This window comes from Anabas testudineus, chromosome 1, assembly GCF_900324465.2.
Source record: "Anabas testudineus chromosome 1, fAnaTes1.2, whole genome shotgun sequence".
In the NCBI taxonomy this organism is placed as follows: Eukaryota; Metazoa; Chordata; class Actinopteri; order Anabantiformes; family Anabantidae; genus Anabas; species Anabas testudineus.
Genome location: NC_046610.1, coordinates 19,302,548 through 19,326,757, shown reverse-complemented (window position 1 = coordinate 19,326,757; position 24,210 = coordinate 19,302,548). Strand labels below are relative to the sequence as shown.

Genomic DNA, 24,210 nt, shown 5'->3' with positions numbered 1-24,210 from the left:
AAAAGAATAAAGAAAATCAGTGAACTAGTCATTTCATTTGTTATGTGTTTCAGAGGAAGACGTCCTATAAAACACAGATCAGATTACTGTGAAGTCCAGTGAAACTGTTCATTATCCAGATCAAAGTCTAAAGCCATGCTTTTAGCATATGCTAACATCTTCATGGTAAAATGCTCACAGTGACAATGCTAATATACTAATGATGTTTATCATCTTCACCATCTTAGTTTAACATACTAACATTCACTAATTACCACTGAACACAAAATACATATGAGGCTGGAAAGACATTAGTTGTACAGGACTTTTTAGTTACAAGTCACATTATCGACAAATGAAAGTTTTAACGTGATGATAACACTAAATGTATTATACTTCATCCTGCTGAGACTTAAATGACTGTTCAAACTTTAACAGCAGTAGTTGTTAACACATTTGAGACTGACACTGCCATCCATGTAGTCAAACTGCTGACATGACTTTTATATTTTCAATTTAAAGCTACTTTAGAGTTTCCTGCAGAGATTTATAGTAAACAGAGAAAAACACTGGTCATGTCTCTGATGACCTACTGAGTTTTCCTCTAATGACATCACCAGGATTAAACATCCACTTGTTTCTGAGAAACATGAAAATCTGATGTTTGTATGTTTATAATATTTCCACCAGTTGAACTTCTGATCTTTTCTCAAACACCACCAGGTAAATCTAACTTGTAGACAGAGGATTATTCAGCAGACTGCAGTGAAATGTGCTCAGCACAGTCATAGTTCTAAACAAACCTATTGATATTAATGATCCCACTGCCTGTAAAGTCCTGATTATGATGATGATGATGCATTATTCTTCCCCACATATTTGTAATATGCACAACATTAAATCCATCTGGTGGCTTTAATCATGGTCACCATCGACAGTCTGACCAGTCTATAGCTATGCAGCTCCACACACAGCCAGCTGTGATGCACTGCACATTGTGACACCTGTCAATCACGGCAGCATTACATTTTTCCATGCTGAAAATCACAAGGTGGATTTAATGCTGCAGCTGATCAGTGTAGATTGTAAAGAACATTTCAGTCTTATGTGTCCACTAGCAGTGGTTTTGACTTTGGTTTTCTCACATCAGCTTCTTCTTCATCTGCCGCTCTGGTGGTTGTTCTGTTCACTCTGGCTGCAGTTCCTGGAAATAACACAGTACAAATGTACAGTTTGTTTACATTCACATGTATGTGCATTGCCTGTGTGTATGTGTTCATGTTTGTGTGCATACATTTGTACTGTATGTAAAACATACCTTGCACTTTGTGACATTTGTATTTACAAATTACAACCAGGACAAATATCAGTATGAACATCAGTGCAGCCGGTACAATGAAAACCACAGGGTTAAAGACCACCACATCTGAAAAAAAGAAAAATGTAAAAATATCCTTCCTGATAACTCACAGTAGCAGCATGTTCCTCATTTATCTGATGACATTTGTTCTATTATTCACACACAGTAGCAGAAGTAACACCACATATGAGAAATGTAGCATCACTGAATTAATTAATTAATGTGTGTTTTAACACAGCTGCTAGTTTATCACATATACACACAGGATCAGTTTTGTTACTCAGCTGGACGATATGATCATTTACACTCATTTCCTGGACTACTTCCTGAATACATACTGGATCCCCACACTGTGACCATACCCACTACGTGCATTGTTTGTAGGTCAGCTGGTCGTACTGGTCCCTCATATAATCAGCTGCATTGTAACTGTGTTGCTCTTTTACCTAGTGACAGTTGAATCTTGGTGTAGTTTCCAAAAGTCCACTGTGAGTCTGAACCACACCAGTATGTCCCAGCATCACCTGCTTTCAGCTCTGTGATGGTCACTGAGAAAGAACTGGAAGAAACATCATCTAGCAGAGTGAACCTGACGTCAGTGTGTCCTGAGCTGTTTTGACTGGTCACCATGTCTGTACAGTTTCTGTGGTGGTCTCCCTTACAGAGGAACTTCCTGTTTGTCCCATGTTGTGGTGGATAGGGACACTGCATAGTTAGTGGACGTCCCACAGTGCCGCTCAGTTTGTTGGACTTCACACAGCACCACTCTGTGAGACAGAAGAGGCTTTGAGCAAAATGACCTAATAAAACATCAGCTTTCAAAGTTTAGTGATGAACAAACAAAAACTCCATTTACTTTATGTACATTTCTATTGATGTGAAACAACAGTGACTCAACTCAGTGTGGGATGAGGTAGATCTGTGACCTCTCACCTCTGACCTCCAGATCAACAGCAGAGAAAACATCCAGTCCTGTGTTTCTCTTTACTCCACAAAGGTACAACCCAGAATCCTTTTGGGTCAAACTGGTAATGGTCACTGTGAATTTTCTTGACACCTTGTCATCAGTCAGACTGAACTGTGTATTTTGTGTGTTGTTAGAGGTGATTAGTGCCTGCTGCAGACATGAGGACGACTGGTTTCCTCTGCAGATGTACTTCAAGTTGTTCTGGTCCTGAGACTCATATGGACAACTGATGGAAACTGAACCTCCCTCATAACTTTGGACTTTGGTGGAAATGTTGCAGCAGGTGTTTTCTGACATAATAATAATAAACAATTTAGCAGACAATAATGTACAGAAAGATACAGCATTTGCACCTCCCAGAAACAAGTCTGAGCAAAAATATATAGACATATATTAACACTCATAGAAATGTATGCATGTTATGTTTAATTTTTACTTTAAATATTTAAATTAATTTGACAAATCATGTAAATGTTAAATCTTGGTCTCTTTTTGTCAGTCAAATTTTAGCCCTGTCATCACTTTTAAACTGTGACCTCTCACCTTTGACTTCCAGATCAACAGCAGAGAAAACATCCAGTCCTGTGTTTCTCTTTACTCCACAAAGGTACGACCCAGAATCCTTTTGGGTCAAACTGGTAATGGTCACTGTGAATTTTGACTTCTTGTCATCAGTCAGACTGAACTGTGTGTTTTGTGTGTTGTTAGAGGTCATTAGTGCCTGCTGCAGACATGAGGACGGCTGGTTTCCTCTGCAGATGTACTTCGTGTTGTTCTGGTCCTGAGACTCATATGGACAACTGATGGACACTGAATCTCCCTCATAACTTTGGACTTTGGTGGAACTGTCACAGCAGGTGTCTGTCAGAGAGTGTAACAAACAGACAGTCTTATTTATTATTTATACTTATATACTTTATAATGTTAATATTCATGACTTTTTTGTAAAATACAAAGGTATTAGTTTAAAAAGTGTTCAGTATCTGCAGACACAATAACATCAGTATCAGTGTATTATTGTTACTAGTGCATTTATATATAATCAGCTTTTAATTTTAGTGTAGATCAGTTTTAACAATCTTTAATTATATCATGCAATGAAAAACTATAATATGGGATTTGGCATTTAACTGGAACCTTTGTTTATCAGAGAAAAGTATAAATATTAACAGCGTATTTGTATTTTATACATCAGTAACAAATATAAAACATTTTAGGACAGACCTCATTAGACAGCTTAAAGAGGTTTATAAAATATTCAAGGATGTTTCCAAAATTGATAAAAAAAAAATGTGACATTTTGACCATCTACCAAAAAGTCTTTCCAATTCATAATAGCTGAAACTTATTACTTTCTGCCAATATGCTTAAAGAGAATAAATGTCAATGCAATATTACAAAATGAGTAAGATTTTTAGATTCTAAATTTCATTATAATGTGAAGGATCAGGGGAGAAAGGGCAGATACCTCTATTGAGTGTGCTCAACCTGCAGCTGCTGTTGTTTAAAGAACCATGGTGCTATAATATTGAATACAGTCATATACAGCCAACCTGAAACTCTACTGTGCAGGGATGAAGCCGTATATAAACTCTAATCAGAAACAAGTTCAAAGAACAAGACCATCTAGACTGTTACTGTTACACAGTATGAAAAAGTCAACAGTGCTACAACAGAGTGGCTCCACATCCACAGAGAGTCTGTACTAGACCGACCTGTCTGCAACAAGCCTCAGTCCCAACTTTTTAAAAATGACTGATGTTTACAAAAGACAATTTGCATAGATCAGTGAAAACACTAAAAACTAAGTTCAATATAGATATTTTTTCCACACCTTGTTAAATATGAAATAAATATGAAAAATTTCTAATTACCTTTCTCCACCTTTATTTCGATTTCAGCAGGGTAGTAATCATATCCACTCATTGTCACCCCGCACCGGTATTTCCCAGCATCGTTTTGATTAAGATTAGAGATGGTGGCTGTGAAAACCTGTTCGTTTGTGTCATCACTGATGGAGTATCTGTATTTACTTCTTTGTGTTGTTGTGATCAGAACATCATTATCCCTGCCACAGTTGTTTCTGCACAAGTACTTCTCATTAGATTTGTATCTTTTGTCATAAGAGCAGGAAACATTAGCTTCTTTTCCTTCATATCCAAACACATAGATAATCTCTGCTGCACCGGTCACTACAACAAAAAAAAAACATGAGAACTTAAGAAAACAAAAAATGAATTTATTGAATTTTATTCTATATAATGCTTGTGTTTGCATAAATACAAATAAAGGTCACTGTTTAATTCAACAAACTTACTGAAGAGGATGAACAGCTGAATTTGAAGGCACCACATCTTCATCTTTTGTGAGCAAAGAGAAACTACAAATTAAGTTGTACTAACATAGAAATGTTCCACCCACAACTTGTGTCAGCATGTCATGCAAATGTTGAACTGTCTCACTAGTGCACTTTGATCAGCAGGGTTTTTTTAAAGATGCATCTCTTCTGACAAACTCACTTCCTGATTTCTGATCTCTATGTGTGAAACAGAGAAATTATAACAGTAATTCATTCTCATATTCTCATATCAGTTAAACTGACTGAGGTGGTCTTGAGCTCCTTCACGATCACCCAGTCTCCAGGTTGGAGAGAGTGCAGTGGTAATAACTCTATGAAATCCATTATGAGGTGTTCAAATGGTCTTTCTGGTGGTGGGTGTGCTGCTTGTTGTGTGTCTGTGTGTGTGTGTGTGTGTGTGTGTGTAATAGGTCCTGCATTGTGTGTAGCACAGATCATGCAAGCTTCACAGTGTTTTTGTGCATACACAGAAAAGCCTTTTGTATACCAATGTTATGTGAGTGTTTCTAGCATCCCTCCTTTTCACACGCTTTCTAACCCATGTGTCAATTTAGCAAAATGTGGAAAAAAGGGCGAAGTTTGTACCCATGGGCCTGTAAAGGAACAAAAGTCATCTTAGGTTAGTTAGTGGGTCCTGATTTCTCTTCCACACTCTCAGTAAATGGTTTAGTCGGGTCAGGTAGTCCTAAGCTGGGTGCAGACTGGAGAGCTATTTTAAGGTCAGAAAAAGATTGTTTAGCCTCAGGGGTCGACTATGACGTGGTTAAGGGTGTGTGGGCTGAAGTAGTGAGAGCCCCTCTGTGCAACAATTTTTATCAGTTCTGCCTGCCACTTTCCCGCCATCATCTTTTCTACCTGCCTCTTTGTTAATTCTTTTTCTCTCTTCTCTAATCCTTCTTTATGTATTTTCAACTCCTTGAGGCCCAATGAACATCCACTAGGAAACTCAGATTTGTTGTTGTCTTCTGTTGTTCATTCAGACATTCCACACATTCATCACCATATTTTCTCATCATAAGATTTTACAATCTCACTCTTTGTAACATCTTCCCTTGTCTGACCTGACTCCATTTCTGTGGAGCCTCCCTTGTATATATACTAAGATATAATTCTCAGAATAAATTCCGCAATCAGAATGAATTCCATACCATTTACTAATTAGTTTTGTGCTTAACAAAACTAATTCTTCAGGTCTTCACAGATCGAAGAAAAGACCAAAGGATTTACACAATATTACACAGTATGAAATGTGTGAAATGCACGAAAAACAATATTTTTTCTCCTTATCCTTTTTTTCTCTCTTTCTTGTTTATTTTAACTCAGACTTCAGTCCTTTAGGGTTTGTTGAATGTTGCCAGTAGACAACCTTGTGCGGAGTGAAACAGTCCCCCCTTTGTTTTGTCCAAGGCAGGTGGAGGCTGGAGACTCTGATCTTCAGGGTATTCACCCCCGGTTCACTCTGTTCAGGCGCTCACTCGCGACATCCAACTTCTGACACCAAATTTGTGGAGCAACTTTTTTAATTCATGCTGATTTTTGTTCAAATAATGATGAGAAAAAAGTCTGCTTGTCTTTCTTTATTTGTCACCTGGGAAGAGTTGCACACATCACATTCTGCATGACAACTCTGAAACGGTGTGTGCGCACGCTTCTTTTCTTTGTGCACTTAAGTGCTTGAACAGATTCTCAAAGTCAGATTTCCTAATTTTGCTCTTACTTGTGCATTGTTGCAGGAAGAGGAAAGTTCACTTGTATATCTTATTAACCAGACAATGGGTGCTACTGCTCATGTGATGCCCACTAATGTGTGGTCACATTTATGTGATTATTAATGGATGATGTGGGGTTTTCTTCGTAAAGACCTATTTTCTTACAAGGGGTTAAGTGGTATAATGTCAAGGCAATGTTATTTATTTTGGCAGTGTGAGTCTGTGGTTTACGTCAAAGACCGTAGCCTCTAGCGTGTCTTGCGCCGTCTTCCTCATAATGGCGGAGAGCTCAGCGGAGGAAAGCCACATCTCCCTGTCTCATCAATTCTTTCCTGTATTTCAGGATTGTAAGGTGTATAAGTTTTGCAAAAATTATGTTAATAAAGAACAAGAGATTATTTTGATGAACAGTTTGTTTGCATTTGTGAGAACGGTATCTGCCGCGAGTAGTGACAATAGCGGCCGTATTTGCTAGCAAGCATGCTATTAGGGGATAAATGATTAGCTTGGGCCACATTTCTTCACTAATAGTTGTGCATCTACACAGTGACTCCGACTCCTTATATACAGTACATTCATTTTCATGTTTGAAATCAGTTGAGTAAAGTGTGAATTTAACAGTTTGAACTTGGTTAAGATTTGTTTATTAATGCATAGTACATGTCCAAGTAATACTGAATAGTATTTTTGTTGTAGTGCCTGTAGGAGGTAAATAGAACCAAAACCTTAGTTGGATAGCTGAGAAAAAAGAAGTGGGAAAGTAAGATAAGATGAGCTCCACATGGAGTTAGTATTCCATTGTGTTTGTTTTGTGAACGTGTATAAAAACACAATGTGCAGTGATAACACTGAAAATTGATAAAATGTACAGTATTAAGTGACAAAGTTGCATGAATTAATTGTGCTCAACAAAGAAAAGCCAGATCTCCGTGTCTCATCAATTCTTTCCTGTATTTCAGGATATGTATAGCTGCTTACAGGTGCTGCAACCTTGTACCCGTAACACTCACAAATTTGTTTTGGTTTGTATGTGGTTCTGTATTCCCTTTACAGAGGTGGTGGATATAATATTACCACAAATCAATTTATGTGGAGTAAATGTCTTCTGTTGCGTTATGATTTGTTCTGTTCCACAGTGATGTTGAGAGCACAGTGCTGGTCTTCTGTGGAAAAACTGTATCAAAAACAACAGCATTTCTTAGGACTGCTGACTGTTTTGTTTCAAAAGAATTGAAAGAATTGTTCAAGTGAATAAAACAGCACAAGTATACAGAGGAGGTTGTACAACACATTTACGTATCACCATATCAAGAACAAAAAAGTGTGAAATCTTGTTTGTTTATGCTTTTTTGGCTACTTCAGGCTTCCAGTATTGTGTTTTGGCCATGTCCCCTGCACACAGACAATCAGACCCATAAAAATGCATGAATCTAAAGGACTGTTTGTACACATGGGGCTCTCACACAGAAATCAAGAAGGGAAGTGAATGTGATGTCTACATTGTGAACTTTAGTGTTTATTCATTTTAAAATCACCATATTTTGTAATATTATTCAAAAAAACATAATTTTAATTCTTGCAAGACAACTGTAGAATCAATGAAAATAAAATAACCAATTATTTTGCACAAGCATTTTGGCAAAGAAATTGTTGTCTTGAGTGTGCATACACAGCAAAATCGCCAGTGTCAAATTAACTCTGACAGTGTTAAATTTAACACTACAAAAGTGTCTATATGTGTCCACTCTTTTAAGTGTTAAATTAACCCTTTCAAAAGTGTTAAATATTTCACACTCGCTCAGTGTTCTTTCAACACTGTATGGAGTTAAAAATTAACACTGACTAACACCGAGCAAGTGTGGACAAAATTTAACAACAGTGTTAGTGTTTGAATTTAACACTAAGTGTTAATTTTGTGACACCAATACTAGGGTAACTGTAACTATTAACTTTGAGAGTATAGAATGCTGTGGACAGCCAGTGCCCCCTACAGCCACCCCACATGTCTATCAGTTACAAAAAAATACAATACAACAATGTACACAAAAATATTTTGTATTTAAATATCTAGGTACACAACAACTGAACTGGTAATGGGAGTTAAATAAAATTACACCATGGGACAATGTATATTTTGTCATCATGGCCATGTGAAAATTGCCTATCATAAGGGCTGTAGTACACCAGGTCATCCACACAGATCAGTCTGAAGGTGTCTGCTTGGTCCTCAATACTAGAGGCATTGAAATGATGATCATCAAAATACATGTTACAAGTTAGAAGGTAAGCATTGTCTTCTCTAACAATTATGTTGAGAATTCTAAAGAACAAAGGCATCCCATTTTCAACACCAAAACATACAGACATGTACATACACACACACACAAAAACACATTGCAAAGCATATAAAGCAACCTTAAGCTGCCAGCAAGTCATGTTGTTTCTTACCAAGCCTGGTGTATCCAGGAATCTTGGAAAATTGTCTAGGATGGTACAGACTGTAGCTGGGTCTTGAACTATCTTTTGCCTGTGCTGAAATTTTGCCCTCATTTTGTCCTTGACAAGCTTCATGTCAGTTAAATGCCTTATCACTGACATAGCTTCTTTGCATTCATCACCTGACAACTGCTCCACAATTAAACGCATGCTGCGAGGCGTTTTCGGGCTGTCTTGAAGAGTGGACCTTAATGTCTTGATCTCTGCAGCTGAGTTGTGCTGGACAGTTTTCAGCCTCCATGCCAGGTAACCAGAATCATCATAGAAATGTTCCTAATAATTAAAAGCAGGACAAAATAGTATTATTTTATTATCATTACCTAAAGGAACAATGATGAAGTGACATTTGCCTGAATGACCCGGATAAACCTCATGATGACGCCAACAACTTCACTGTTGGATAAGAAAGCAGCAGAAATAATCCTTTCAGCATGGCTGTACCTTAAGGTCAATACTTACATAACCATTCTTTGAATCTGGGTCCTTCAAGCTGGGGACAAGGTTGTGATGCCATTCTCTTTAATACAAAGCAAAGCTAAAGGCTGCTAGTATTAAGTGTGGCTAGCGAAGCTATTGCTACACCTGAAACTACTCCACCAGCCACTACCTAAAGTTCTTTATAAGTTACAAGGAGTTATCCATGTATTCTACTTGCCATTTTTAACCGACTCTTAAAGCCGTTATAACTTAGCACACTCACCTATTCTCTGTCCAACCCGCTTGCTCCTCTCCTCGTAGCTTCCAGTTTGTAGCTTCCAAGTTCACCATAGGCTTCGGCGTTTGCAAGTGAAGAACAGAAAACTTGTATTGTATAGTGTATATTACTTGTATTATTATTAACTGCTTTCATTACGATGCCAACATCGACTTAAATCTAAACTTTGATCAAATAAAACTTACCGCAGCAGCAGCAGCAGCACAAAACCTTTTAGTTTTTACCTAAGAACAAATCCCAAATAAAAGGCATTTGTCATTAGAATCTTCATTAAAAACTGTGTAAGTGGGCTTTAGAAAGACATTTCTTTTTAAGGGGTTCATAAACCCCTTATGACGAGTGAAAGATCAAGGTCGGATACGTCGCCCGGATTGGCGTCACCGGGGCCCCACCCTGGAGCCAGGCCTGGGGTTGGGGCACGTAGACGAGCGCCTGGTGGCTGGGATCTCTCCCACGGGACCCGACCGGGCGCAGCCCGAAGGAGCGACGTGGGACCGCCTTCCCGTAGGCCCACCACCCGCAGGAAGGCGCATAAGTGGTCGGTGCAGTGTGGATTGGGTGGCAGCCGTGTGGAGGTGCCTCGACAACCCAATTCCTGGACAAAGAATCTGGCAATTGGGACATGGAATGTCACCTCACTGGGTGGAAAGGAGCCTGAACTTGTGTTGGAGGTTGAGCGGTACCGGCTAGAGATAGTCGGGCTCACTTCCACACACAGTCTGGGCTCTGGAACACAACTCCTTGAGAGAGGTTGGACTCTCTTCTACTCTGGAGTTGCCCATGGTGAGAGGCGGCGGCCAGGGGTGGGCTTGCTTATAGCCCCCCAGCTCAGCTGCCATGTGTTGGAGTTTTCCCCGGTGGACGAGAGAGTTGTTTCCCTGCGCCTTCGGGTAGGGGATAGGTCTCTCACCGTTGTTTGTGCCTACGGGCCAAATAGCGGTGTAGAGTACCCAGCTTTCATAGGGTCTCTGGAAGGGGTACTGGAAGGTGCTCCGACTGGGGACTCTGTCGTCCTCATGGGGGATTTCAACGCCCACGTGGGCAATGACAGTGATACCTGGAGGGGCGTGATTGGGAGGAACGGCCTCCCTGATCTGAACCCGAGTGGTGTTTTGTTATTGGACTTCTGTGCTAGTCACAGCTTGTCCATAACAAACACCATGTTCAAGCATAAGAGTGTCCATCAGTGCACGTGGCACCAGGACACCCTAGGTCGGAGGTCTATGATCGACTTTGTGGTTGTGTCATCTGACCTCCGACCATATGTCTTGGACACTCGGGTGAAGAGAGGGGCTGAGCTGTCAACTGATCACCACCTGGTGGTAAGTTGGATCCGATGGCGGAGGAGGGAGCGGGATAGACCTGGCAGACCCAAACGTATTGTGAGGGTCTGTTGGGAACGTCTGGTGGAACCCTCTGTCAGAGAGGTCTTCAACTCCCACCTCCGGGAGAGCTACAATCAGGTCCCGAGGGAGTCTGGAGACATTGAGTCCGAGTGGACCATGTTTTCCACCTCCATTGTCAATGCGGCTGTTCGGAGCTGTGGCCGTAGGGTCTCTGGTGCCTGTCGTGGCGGCAATCCCCGAACCCGGTGGTGGACACCGGAAGTAAGGGAAGCCGTCAAGCTGAAGAAGGAGTCTTATCAGGCCTGGTTGGCCTGTGGGACTCCGGATGCAGCTGATGGGTATCGGCAGGCCAAACGTGCCGCAGCCCGTGCGGTCGCAGAGGCAAAAACTCGGACCTGGGAAAAGTTCGGCGAGGCCATGGAGGAGGACTATCGGTCTGCCTCAAGGAAATTCTGGCAAACTGTCCGGCGCCTCAGAAGGGGAAAGCAGTTTCCCGCCAACACTGTTTACAGTGGAGGTGGGGAGTTGCTGACTTCGACTGGGGACGTTGTAGGACGGTGGAAGGAATACTTTGAGGATCTCCTCAACCCCGTCGTCACGCCTTCTGTTGAGGAAGCAGAGGCTGGGGACTCGGAGGTTGATTCGTCCATTTCCCTGGTCGAAGTCACCGAGGTAGTCAGTAAGCTCCTCGGTGGCAAGGCACCAGGGGTGGATGAAATTCGCCCCGAGTACCTTAAGTCTCTGGATGTTGTAGGGCTGTCTTGGCTGACACGCCTTTGCAGCATCGCGTGGAGATCGGGGACAGTACCTCTGGACTGGCAGACCGGGGTGGTGGTTCCTCTTTTTAAAAAGGGGGACCGGAGGGTGTGTTCCAACTATAGGGGGATCACACTCCTCAGCCTCCCTGGGAAAGTCTATTCCAGAGTGCTGGAGAGGAGAGTTAGGCCGCTAGTCGAACCTCGGATCCAGGAGGAACAATGCGGTTTTCGTCCTGGCCGTGGAACACTGGACCAGCTCCATACTCTTGCTAGGGTGCTCGAGGGTTCATGGGAGTTCGCCCATCCAGTCTACATGTGTTTTGTAGACTTGGAGAAGGCGTTTGACCGTGTCCCTCGTGGCATCCTGTGGGGGGTACTCCGGGAATACGGGATTCGGTACCCTTTGTTAAGGGCCATTCGGTCCTTGTATGACCGGAGTAGGAGCTTGGTTCGCATTGCCGGTAGTAAGTCAGACTTGTTGCCGGTGCATGTTGGACTCCGACAGGGCTGCCCTTTGTCACCGATCCTGTTCATTACCTTTATGGACAGGATTTCTAGGCGCAGCCAGGGGTCGGAGGGAATCCGGTTTGGGAATCACAGGATTTCATCTCTGCTTTTTGCAGATGATGTTGTCCTGTTGGCTTCATCAGACCGGGACCTCCAGCAGGCACTGGGGCGGTTTGCAGCCGAGTGTGAAGGGGCTGGGATGAGAATCAGCACCTCCAAGTCCGAGGCCATGGTTCTCAACCGGAAAAAGGTGGTTTGCACCCTCCAGGTTGGGGGGGAGATCCTCCCTCAAGTGGAGGAGTTTAAGTATCTTGGGGTCTTGTTCACGAGTGAGGGAAATAGGGAGCGTGAGATTGACAGACGGATTGGTGCATCGGCAGCAGTAATGCGGTCGGTGTACCGGTCCGTCGTGGTGAAAAAGGAGCTGAGCCAAAAGGCAAAGCTCTCGATTTACCGGTCAGTCTACGTTCCTACCCTCACCTATGGTCATGAGCTTTGGGTCATGACCGAAAGGACAAGGTCGCGGATACAAGCGGCCGAAATGAGTTTCCTCCGCAGAGTGGCTGGGCGAAACCCTTAGAGATAGGGTGAGGAGCTCAGTCACCCGGGAGGAGCTCGGAGTAGAGCCGCTGCTCCTCTGCATCGAGAGGGGCCAGTTGAGGTGGCTTGGGCATCTGTTTCGGATGCCCCCGGGACGCCTCGTAGGGGAGGTTTTCCGGTCCTGTCCCACCGGGAGGAGGCCCCGGGGAAGACCCAGGACACGTTGGAGGGACTATGTCTCTCGGCTGGCCTGGGAACGCCTCGGTGTCCCCCCGGAAGAGCTGGAGGAGGTGTCTAGGGAGAGGGAAGTCTGGGCATCTCTGCTAAAGCTGCTCCCCCCGCGACCCGGCCCCGGATAAGCGGAAGAAAATGGATGGATGGATTTCTTTTTAAGAACACTTCAATACTGACAATATTTTTGACATAGTTTGATAACTTATAGATGCAGTCTTTTACAGATTAGTGAGTTTCTACTTTACTTCTAACAGTCTGACTCTCTAAAAAGCTTTTATTCTACCCAGTTATGTTACAGACAAGTTGCCAGTAACCCTAATTACTGTAGCTGCAAATGTCACAAATTAAGGGGTATGGCAGGTATGAACTGAAACAGGATTTATAATAGAAAACTACACAAAAACAGGTAACTAAGGGGGGTGTCAACAGACAGAAAACACAAAAAGTCCAGAGTACAGAGGGGCAGAGTCCAGAGGATCCAGGGCGAAAAGAAAACAGAGTTGAGGAAGATGGCTCGGAGCAAGGCTAGGAGCAGGACTGATAGCAGGAGCAGTACTACATCTACTACAGAAACAGGTAGATTGCAGGCTGGTAGCTGGTCGATAGCTGGTCGATAGCTGGTTGATAGCTGGCAGGTGAACGACAACAATCTGACAGAGGGGAGAAGACTGAGGAGAGTTTACGTAGAGAGAGGGAGACACAGGTAGGGCCAATGTGCAATCAATTACTGGGAGCACAGGGAGAGAAGTGGCTGGTGGGCAGAGACCAGAGGGAGAGGGAGAACTGGAGAAAATCCACAGCTGGCGAAACGGTGACAGCAAAATGTTCTTCCAGGTCTTCTCACTACCACTCGTACTACCTTTTCAGTCTTTTGTTTTTTTTTGCCCCCAACATCTGAGATGTGTTGCTGTCATCAATTTCAAATTCCCATCCGTTTTTTAAAATGGTACATTTTCTCAGTTTAAATAGTTGATAGACTCCCCATTCTCATTATCACTGTTAACACTGTGTTTGAAATGAATTACTATATTACTGCATTAAAAATTTCACTAAGGTCTTATACTGTCACTACTGTAGAGTGCTGTCTGTACCTCCCAGCATACAGTTGTCAACTGTAGGAACTGGGAGGAAGGGGTCTGTGCTTGTCAGGCTGACACTTGATGATCTCTGGTCTATCACCTCAACAAGATTATTAACAGCAAAACCTGTTTAACAGCAGACGTCTGAGCTAAAAGCTAAAAGAAATGTTTAAATTCTCTAAATTAGAGAAATGTGTCTCACTCTCTCTATAATGAAGTATGGCAGGATGTGTCCACTGACTGTGCAACAAGATCTGACTGGTTCACATATCAAAAACCCCAACACCTTCCACTGAATACTGCATATAATTTATTGCCATCTCAGTATTATAATTAGTATTACTATTATTTTAATTTTTTTAATTTTTTCATTATTTTACTTTACATTATTACACAGACAGTGACATTGTTTTTTTTTTGTTATATTCTAAGTATTGAAAATTAATTTGGACTGAAATATATTTATATGCTTTCACAGATAAAATGTAACTATGTGAATAATGACAGCATTAATCTCAATAGATAAAGAGTAAATAGATCATTTATATTTTGGGTATTTAGCTGAACAGTTAACAGTTTGTTATATTACCAATAATAATAAAACAAGTTTGGATCATCAGTGTGGACGTTGTTCATCTCATCATTGTTGACTGTAAACTTTATTACACTAGATATCTTCTGTTGTGTTGAAGTTACATCTCGCCCTGCTGGGCTCCACCTTTTTTGTCGTACTGGTTGCAGGCGCTCTGCTATTTGGACGTCCTTTTCTTTGAGTACACTACAACATCATCATTTTCATAGATCTAAAAAAGAATAAAGAAAATCAGTGAACTAGTCATTTCATTTGTTATGTGTTTCAGAACAAGACGTCCTGTAAAACACAGATCAGATTACTGTGAAGTCCAGTGAAACTGTTCATTATCCAGATCAAAGTCTAAAGCCATGCTTTTAGCATATGCTAACATCTTCATGGTAAAATGCTCACAGTGACAATGCTAATATACTAAAGATGTTTATCATCTTCACTATCTTAGTTTAACATACTAACATTCACTAATTACCACTAAACACAAAATACATATGAGGCTGGAAAGACATTAGTTGTACAGGACTTTTTGGTTATAAGTCACATTACAGAACAAATGAAAGTTTTAACATGATGATAACACTAAATGTATTATAGTTCATCCTGCTGAGACTTAAATGACTGTTCAAACTTTAACAGCAGTAGTTGTTAAGACATTTGAGACTGACACTGAAAATCACCAGGTGGATTTAATGCTGCCGCTGATCAGTGTAGATTGTAATGAACATTTCAGTCTTATGTGTCCACTAGCAGTGGTTTTGACTTTCATTTTCTTACATCAGCTTCTTCTTCATCTGCGACCGCGGTGGTTGGTCTGGTCACTCTGGCTGCACATGTATGTATTGCTTGTGTGTATGTGTTCATGTTTCTGTTTGTGTGCATACATTTGTACTGTATGTAAAACATACCTTGCACTTTGTGACATTTGTATTTACTAATTACAACCAGGACAAATATCAGTATGAACATCAGTGCAGCCGGTACAATGAAAACCACAGGGTTAAAGACCACCACATCTGAAAAAAAGAAAAATGTCAAAATATCCTTCCTGATAACTCACAGTAGCAGCATGTTCCTCATTTATCTGATGACATTTGCTCTATTAGTCACACACAGTAGCAGAAGTAACACCACATATGAGAAATGTGTGAAACTAATTAATTAGTCAAACGTCAAGCATGCTTAAAAGACACAAAGGCCTGGATGTCCTCCAATTTCCTTCTCCTAAATCCAGACAAGACAGTTTGGGCCTAAAAATCTTAGAGACATTATGTCTAATTACGTTCTCACCCTTGATGACTTAGTACTGGCCTAAAGTAATACTGTAAGAAATCTCAGAGTTACCAGGATATCTCCTTCACTTCATACATCAAAGAAATCTCTTGAACTGCCTTTTTCCACTTGAAAAACATTGCTAAAATTAGGAGCATCCTGTCCCAAAGTGATGCTGAAAAACTAGTCCATGCATTTGTTACTTCCAGACTTGACTATTGTAATTCATTATTAGGATAGGATGTCCCAATAACCCATTAAAAAGCCTCCAGTTAATCCAAATGCAGCAGTCAAAGTTCTGACTGGAATTAGCAAAAGATTATATTTCTTCTACGTTAGCTTCTCTCCATTGGCTCCCTGTGAAATCCACAATTGAATTTAAAATTCCATCTTATCTCAAAGACCTAATTTTCCCAGCAGAACTCTACGTTCTCAGGCTGCAGGTTTACTTGTGGTTCCAAATGTAGAATGGGAGGCAGAGCCTTTAGCTATCAAGCTCCTCTCCTGTGGAACCAGCTCCCAGATCAGGTTCGGGAGGCAGACACCGTCTCTACATTTAAGACTAGACTTAAAACTTTCCTTTTTTATAAAGCTTATAGTTAGAAATGGATCAGGTGACTCTGAACCATCTCTTAGTTATGCTGCTATAGGTTAGCCTGCTGGGGGAACTCTACTAAGCTCCTCTCCTCTAGCAATGAAAATGCCACCATTGCATGTCATTAACTTTGTCTTTTCTCTCCTGTACTTGTGTTTCCTCCTCTCTGTCTCCCTCTCTCTGTACTTTTCTGCAGGTATCCTCAGCCTGGAGCTGCACATTTCCAGAATCCAGTTGACCTGCCCAATGTTCTTGCTGCTTGTTGTTCTTTTCTCTCGTCTCTTTCCACTCACCCCAACCAGTCGAGGCAGATGGCAGCCCACTATGAGCCTGGTTCTGCTGGAGGTTTCTTCTTCTAAAGGGAGTTTTTCCTCTCCACTGTTGCCTAAAGCTTGCTCAAATGGGATTGTTGGGTTTTCTGTATCATTTTTTGTATAATTATTCTCTGTAAGGTCTTAAACCTTAAACGCTGTAAAGTGCCTTGAGATAACTTCTGTTGTGAATTGGCGCTATACAAATAAAACTGAATTGAGATGAATTTAATTGAAATGTAGCATCACTGTCTTAAATAATGTGTGTTTTAATACAGCTGCTAGTTTATCACATATACACACAGGATCAGTTTTGTTACTCAGCTGGACGATATGATCACTTACACTCATTTCCTGGACTACTTCCTGAATACATACATTCCAAAACTCCACCGTGAGTCTGAACCACACCAGTATGTCCCAGCATCACCTGCTTTCAGCTCTGTTATGGTCACTGAGAAAGAACTGGAAGAAACATCATCTAGCAGAGTGAACCTGACGTCAGTGTGTCCTGAGCTGTTTTGACTGGTCACCATGTCTGTACAGTTTCTGTGGTGGTCTCCCTTACAGAGGAACTTCCTGTTTGTCCCATGTTGTGGTGGATAGGGACACTGCATAGTTAGTGGACGTCCCACAGTGCTGCTCAGTTTGTTGGACTTCACACAGCACCACTCTGTGAGACAGAAGAGGCTTTGAGCAAAATAACCCAATTGTTACTAACGAGCTAACTAGTGGACCCAGTTGCAGAACGACAGCAGAACAACAGAGAGTGATTTCCCACAAAAGATTTATTAACAGGAGTAATACAAATAAATGCAGAACAGACGTGATGTAATAAAATAAAAATAAAAAAAAAAATCTCAAAAGGAGAATCAAACTAAAAAACACTGCAAAAGGCAGGCAAACTAGGAACTCACTAGTCTAAATAATAAACAAAAACAGCAAACACTATACTAAGGAAATTGAAATCACAGCAGAAGCTGGAACTACGAGAAACAAAAAACACAGCAAAATGCTGGAACAAACTACAAAGCAAAACCTATAACTAACAAACAGACTGACTTCACTAACAAGACTTACGAACCATGGTGACCAAAGCTAGAGGTCAGAGAAAAGGTAAATGGAGGAGGCAGGGAACAGACGAGGTCGACAGTAGTCACACTAGTAAATGACAAACACACAGACAAGGACTTAAATACAAGACACACTAATGATTAACACAAAACACCTGCTAAAAACACACATCTGTTGCCACTCAAACCAGCCAAGACATGTCCCCGGAAGTGAGGGAAACAAACAGAAAACAAAAACAAAGATACAGAGACCTCCGGGGACACTGCCTCAGCTGGCCGGAGGAGGGAAATGCAACACTAATAACACATCAGCTTTCAAAGTTTAGTGATGAACAAATAAAAACTCCTTTTACTTTATGTACATTTCTATTGATGTGAAACAACAGTGATTCAACTCAGTGTGTGATGAGGTAGATCTGTGACCTCTCACCTCTGACCTCCAGATCAACAGCAGAGAAAACATCCAGTCCTGTGTTTCTGTGGATGCCACAAAGTATTATTTCTCAATATGCAGGCACTGTCACGGTCCCAACTCTCAACTGTGCGTGTGTGTGTGTAAATTTAACATTACAATAAAGTTAGGTTTTTCATTACAGTTCATTCTGTTGTGAAAGAAAATTCAGGGGCTGGAAGGATCAGAGGAGAAATCTCTGCGTGTAAAGGGCAGATGCCACTAATGAATGTGCTCGACCTGCGTTTACATCTCAGTTGCTGTTGTATAAAAAACCATCATGATATAATGTTGAATACAGCCACACAGGCTTGGGAGGAATAAACCACTGAAATACAAACTGTAACTTTACTGTGCAAGCATGAATCCATACATTAACTCTATTCTGAAACAATTTCACAGAACAAGACCATCCAGACTGTTGTCAGCTAAAGATGAAAAAGTCAACAGTGCTACAACAGAGTGACCTTTATTTCGACTTCAGCAGGGTAGTAATCTTTTCCACTCCTCGTCACCCCACACCAGTATTTCCCAGCATTGTTTTGATTAAGATTAAAGATGGTGGCTGTGAAAACCTGTTTGTTTGTGTCATCACTGATGGAGTATCTGATTTTATGTGTTTGTGTTGTTTTGATCAGAACATCATCATCAATGCCGCAGTTGTTTCTGCACAGCAGGAAACTTTAACTTCTTTCCCTTCATATCCAAACACATGGATAATCTCTGCTGAACTGGTCACTACAACAAAAAAGTGAACTATTGAATATTATTCTATATAATGCTTGTGTTTGCAGAAATATAAATAAAAGTCATTGTTTGATTCAAAGAACTTACTGAAGAGGATGAACAGCAGAATTTGAAGGCACCACATCTTCATCTTTTGTGAGCAAAGAGAAACTACAAAATTTAGTTATACTAACATAGAAATGTTCCACCCACAACTTGTGTCAGTGTGTAAATGTTGAACTGTCTCACTTTGAGAGAGTTTTTTTAGTGTTGCATCTTTTCTGACAAACTCACTTCCTGATTTCTGATCTCTATGTGTGAAACAGAGAAATTATAACAGTAATTCATTCTCATATTCTCAAATCAGTTAAACTGACTGAGGTGGTACAAAGAAAAAAAACTCACCTTCATTTGAATTCACTTAGACTATAGTTAATAAATAGTTGGTATATTGTCAAAGTAGTTGCAGTCATCAATTGTTCACATTTCTGCCACCAAGAGGTGCTCCGACCCAATGTCTTTACACTGTGAGGTAAAAGTACATGAGCGTAATTGTAACTACCTTATACACTCCATACAGTATCTTGTATTTGTTCTCTCTGTATATATGTTTACATTAGTAAGTTTTTGAATGTTTATCTAAATGACACAGCTACTTCTAATGACAGGAACCTATTTGTATGCCTCATGAAGTAAATTTGTTAATATTATACATATTAAATCCACATTATGCTTATTCAGGTTCTATATTTGATTCTGGAGCTTCACTGATACAGAATTATATGATTTTCAAGGTAAACAGTGTAAATATTGTACTAACTCCTAACCCTTTGCATGAAGTTTATTTTCATAAGATCCATCGTGGCACCTCCTCACACTCTCTCTAAGAACAGAGACTGAGGGCAGCTCCACATTTAAAACAGGCAAGATATTTCCATGTGAATTTACAATCACAGATTACTGTATAGTAAATTACTGTTTAGTAAATAACTGTATAGTAAATCCATGATTAGTTTCATTTGAGAATATGTCTTTATTTCTCCTTATTTTGATCATTCACAGCTATTTACTTTTCAGTCCAGCTTAGCAAAGAAAAGACATGAAACATATTGTAAGATGAGATAGATGGTCTTTAAACACGTTTTACACAACTTTAAAATCTACAGCATACAAAGTTATGTTAATATATAACTAATTGTAATGTTTACTAACTGAAAAATAATCCTACACTGGATGTTTCTGCTGCTTTTGAGGTGGAAGAGATTCACTGTAATGAGATGTGACAGGAGATGAGCTAGTGAGACTCAATAGCTCGCTCTAGTGGATTAAAGCATTACGACAGGTGAATGCTAAATGTCAAACATCAATTCAGCAGCTTGAAATAACCTTTATCTTTCCTGATTTTAATCTGTGTTTTACTTTTTATATTTTCACCTCCACTATGTACGGAATTAATTATTTGCATCCTCAAAGTTTATCAAAGTTGTTTCTGCTGCAACCTTTTTATCAACCAGGTGATCGAGAAGGTCACAAACTTTAAAGAACTTGTGTTTAGATTTAGGGTAATATCTGCTTTTATGCAATAACAAGACGCAGGAGGTGTAAGTTACAGACTTGACTACACAGTCACATCAAGATCTGCAGAACAGGGAGGCTAAGAAAGAAAAAGAGAGAAAGATACAAACATGAACAAAGCGTGAAATAAAACTAGAACATCTAGTGTATTCAGAAAAAGTCTCTTCTGCAACAATGAATTCACCTATTTGACAACACATACTGTTTGTGACTCAAAGGAAAAAGCTGCAAATAAACACATTTACTGCAACTGCAACATAAATATATTGCACTTTTATAAGTATGAGGGATTTATAGGTAAATATAGAATTTGATGCAGCATGACTGAAGTAAAGTTGTTTAATGTGGCTAATATGATCTAATAACAACAATCCAGTACTACAACATTGATAATGCTGCAAACACTGAGCACTTTCACTTTTTCACCACATTTAGCCACTACAGGCACTATAGATAATCATAAAATATGTGCTCAGTGTACATAAATGATGAAGTACAGAGAACATAACTTCATTAAAACTCATCATCTTGCTTCATTTACCTTCAGTATCCTGACAGTGTGGAGACTGTTGGGTATCGTTTACGGTGAGTCATGCACTTGTCTCTATCAATGAACAGTGAGTGAGTTTTACAGTTAATGTCTTTCTCTAGAGCCATGCGTGACTCCTCCAGGTGGGACAGGGAGCTTCTGGCCTCGCTCAGCTGCTGGTTCAGAGACGTCAGAGTGGCATCAATTTGTCTCACCTCCCCCTCCAAACTAGACAGAAGCAGCAAGACAGGAGATAAACAGGAAGGTCAGACAGCACATGATTCAGATCTGTGTGTGTGTGTGTGTGTGTACCTGAGCTGGGGTTCATCCCTGCAGAGCTCCATGTTGGGTCTGAGAGAGCGAAGGTAAAGTCTGGACTGAGCTACTCTCAGTGGAGCCTCTTTGTTGTTGATGGCCTTCTGTAGAACCAGAATATTCCTCTCCTGGACCCCGATCTGCTCCAAGGTCTGTGCACACGTGGTCACACAATTAATAAACAATCAATAAATCACCCTGCCTGTCTATCTGACTGTCTGTCTGACTGTCTGTCTCTCTGTGCACCTCTGTAAGCTTCATTTCCAGCTGAGTCTTGGCCTGTACCAGCTCCACACAGCGCTGGCTGAAGGCTTGGTCCACCTTGGAGCACTGGACTCTCAGATCCTCAGTGGTGTCCTGCAGCACCTGCTCCACCAGCAGTCTGACACACAAACAGCTTAATTAAGTTCACTGAAAACTTGAAATCATTTACCACAGTGAAGCTTTGAGCTCCCATCACACTGATCGTCATCATCATTACTCTGCAGCACTCTGACCTGAGACTGTTGGTGGCCTGTTCCTCCTGCAGGGCTTGTTCAGGTTGTCCTGGCTGAACTTCATCCACGACGAGCGGTTACACACTCTGCATCAAACCAGAAGACACAGAGTGTAACTGTATTATTGTGTAATTGCAGATTCACAGACTCATAGCTCACACTCACTGGTCCTGCATGGCAGCTGAGCCTGGGTGGTGCTTTGTGTCTGGACTCCTGTTACTGTGTCTCCCACAGTGGTCATCAAAGCTGTAGGCCTGGTACTTATCAGACCAGTCCAACTCTAACATGTGCTTGGCCTCTCTGTTCAACCTGACACACACATCAAAGATAGATAGATACTTTATTACAGCCTGGTCAATTCAGACGTCTAAAGGACATTTTATGAATGACGTACATGTCAGGAAATGTACGTTTCTGTAAAGAGACACTCACTTGATCTGAGTGACAACCTGAGCTGTAGTTCTCTTCAGAAGGTCCTGGACGCTCCTGATCAGGTCCACTTCCTGTAAAACACAGTCCCACTGAGCCCTCTGCTGGAGCTGCTTTACTGTAACACTGAACTCAGTATGAGACACTTGATCCAGAGAAAATTACTGTGAGCACACAACTGAACTGTTGTTGTAAAGACTGCAGGTAATTGTTCATTATTATTATTATTACACCAGTTTAATGTGTTTATTTTATAATTTTCTCACCAAAAAATCGACTTTACTATAACCTTAACCAAACCATTAAAGGACAGAGGGATACTGTCTTGTGTGTGTTTCTGATCAGACTGAATCTTACATCTCTCTATTAAATATCAGCGGATCTCAAACATTTGTTCATTTGGACTCAGTTAATTCATCATCAGAATAGTTGCACATTAATCTTCTGTTGACTGACAAGTGGAAAGTTGAATTGTTTCATCTCTTATATTATTTAGTTCAAGCAGTTGAATGATTAATTAAAGTCTTTATAAGTTCATAGATTAAATATTGTGTAAGTTTATAACACTTCACTTCTCTAATGTTCACTGTCCTGTCAATGTTCACCTTTATCAGCTCCTCCTCCACTCTGTCCTGTACCAGGTCTGGTCCCAGTCTTCTTGTCCTGCAGTTCAGATTATCTGTGGTGATGGCGTACGGAGTCTCGGTGGCGTCCAGTGCCTTCTCCAGCCGCGTCTTCAGTGCCAGCAGTGTCTCGGTGTCGGTCAGAAGATGGTCGATGTGCCGCTGCAGCTCAGACTTCCAGTAGTGGATGTCTTGTAGTCTTTCCCCCAGAAGACGTGTTCCCTCAGTCTGGGTCTTCAAAGTGGCTTCCTCTGTGTCCTGGTACAGAGTTCTGGACTCTCTCTGGATACTTTGAGCCTCGTGGTGGTCAGTTCCGGCCTGTTGGAGGATACTGTGATAGTTGGAGAACCACTCAGCTGGGGTGTATTTAGCAGAGCGGTACCCCGTTGTACCTGAGCCTGAGGACGACTGCGGGACCTCTAGTCCTACAGGAGACTCTTTCAGGACCCCCTGAGCCACAGCTCTGCTGTCATAGTGTGGCCGTGACACTAAAACCTCTGAGCTCATTTTATGACAGCTCAGTTACTGACACAAAGCTGACGACCTGCTTTAAGAAGACTTTAGTGCACAGTGTCAACAGTCCTGCTCCAGAACAAGTGGTGTGTTTGTTTGGTGTTGCCTGGTTACACATGTTGGCAGCAGCAGCTCCAGCAGCAGCTTTGTCTCAGGTGACGAGTTAACAAAAGAATCTGTGAATGAATCAGTCACATCAAGATCTACAGACAGATGGTTGGTTCAGTGTGGAACAGCAAGATCAGTTCATTTGTGTTTTCTGTGCACTGAAGACAAAAATCAGTAGAATAACTGAGTGAACATTAAATAAAAGAACAAAGTATAGTTTAAAATTCATATGAAACATTTTGAACCTGGCATTATGTTCACATTCAGTGAATTCAAACTGCTGGATACAAGTTAATTTTAATGTATTACAATGATACACTGATCAAAGGTCTAATATATCATATATATATAATATATATATATGTAAACATATATCAGTCCAGGTGTTTTACAGGAAGTGGTCAAGGTCAGAAGTGTCCAGGATGTTCTGAAGATAACTACAGTACAGCTCAGGTTGTCGCTAAGATCTAGTGCGTGTCAAACTCTGTTAAACTGCCTGATGAATTCTTATGTTTGCTGAGTGTTTGTGTCTGTAAACTCGTATTCACATTGTGGAGA

General features: G+C 41.0%; 1 protein-coding gene and 1 pseudogene across 1 annotated transcript in view; both read right to left on the bottom strand.

Moving 5' to 3' along the window:
- Nucleotides 1-1,581: 1,581 nt before the first annotated feature.
- The window catches only part of LOC113162440 (polymeric immunoglobulin receptor-like), a 42,409-nt gene continuing 19,780 nt past the window's right edge, over nucleotides 1,582-24,210 (bottom strand). The window contains exon 6 of the mRNA XM_026360573.1: nucleotides 1,582-2,106. Coding sequence (XP_026216358.1) covers nucleotides 1,754-2,106 — 353 coding nt within the window. The 3' untranslated portion in view covers nucleotides 1,582-1,753. The remainder of the gene's footprint in view (nucleotides 2,107-24,210) is intronic.
- Nucleotides 20,099-23,792, bottom strand: LOC113162445 (annotated as a pseudogene).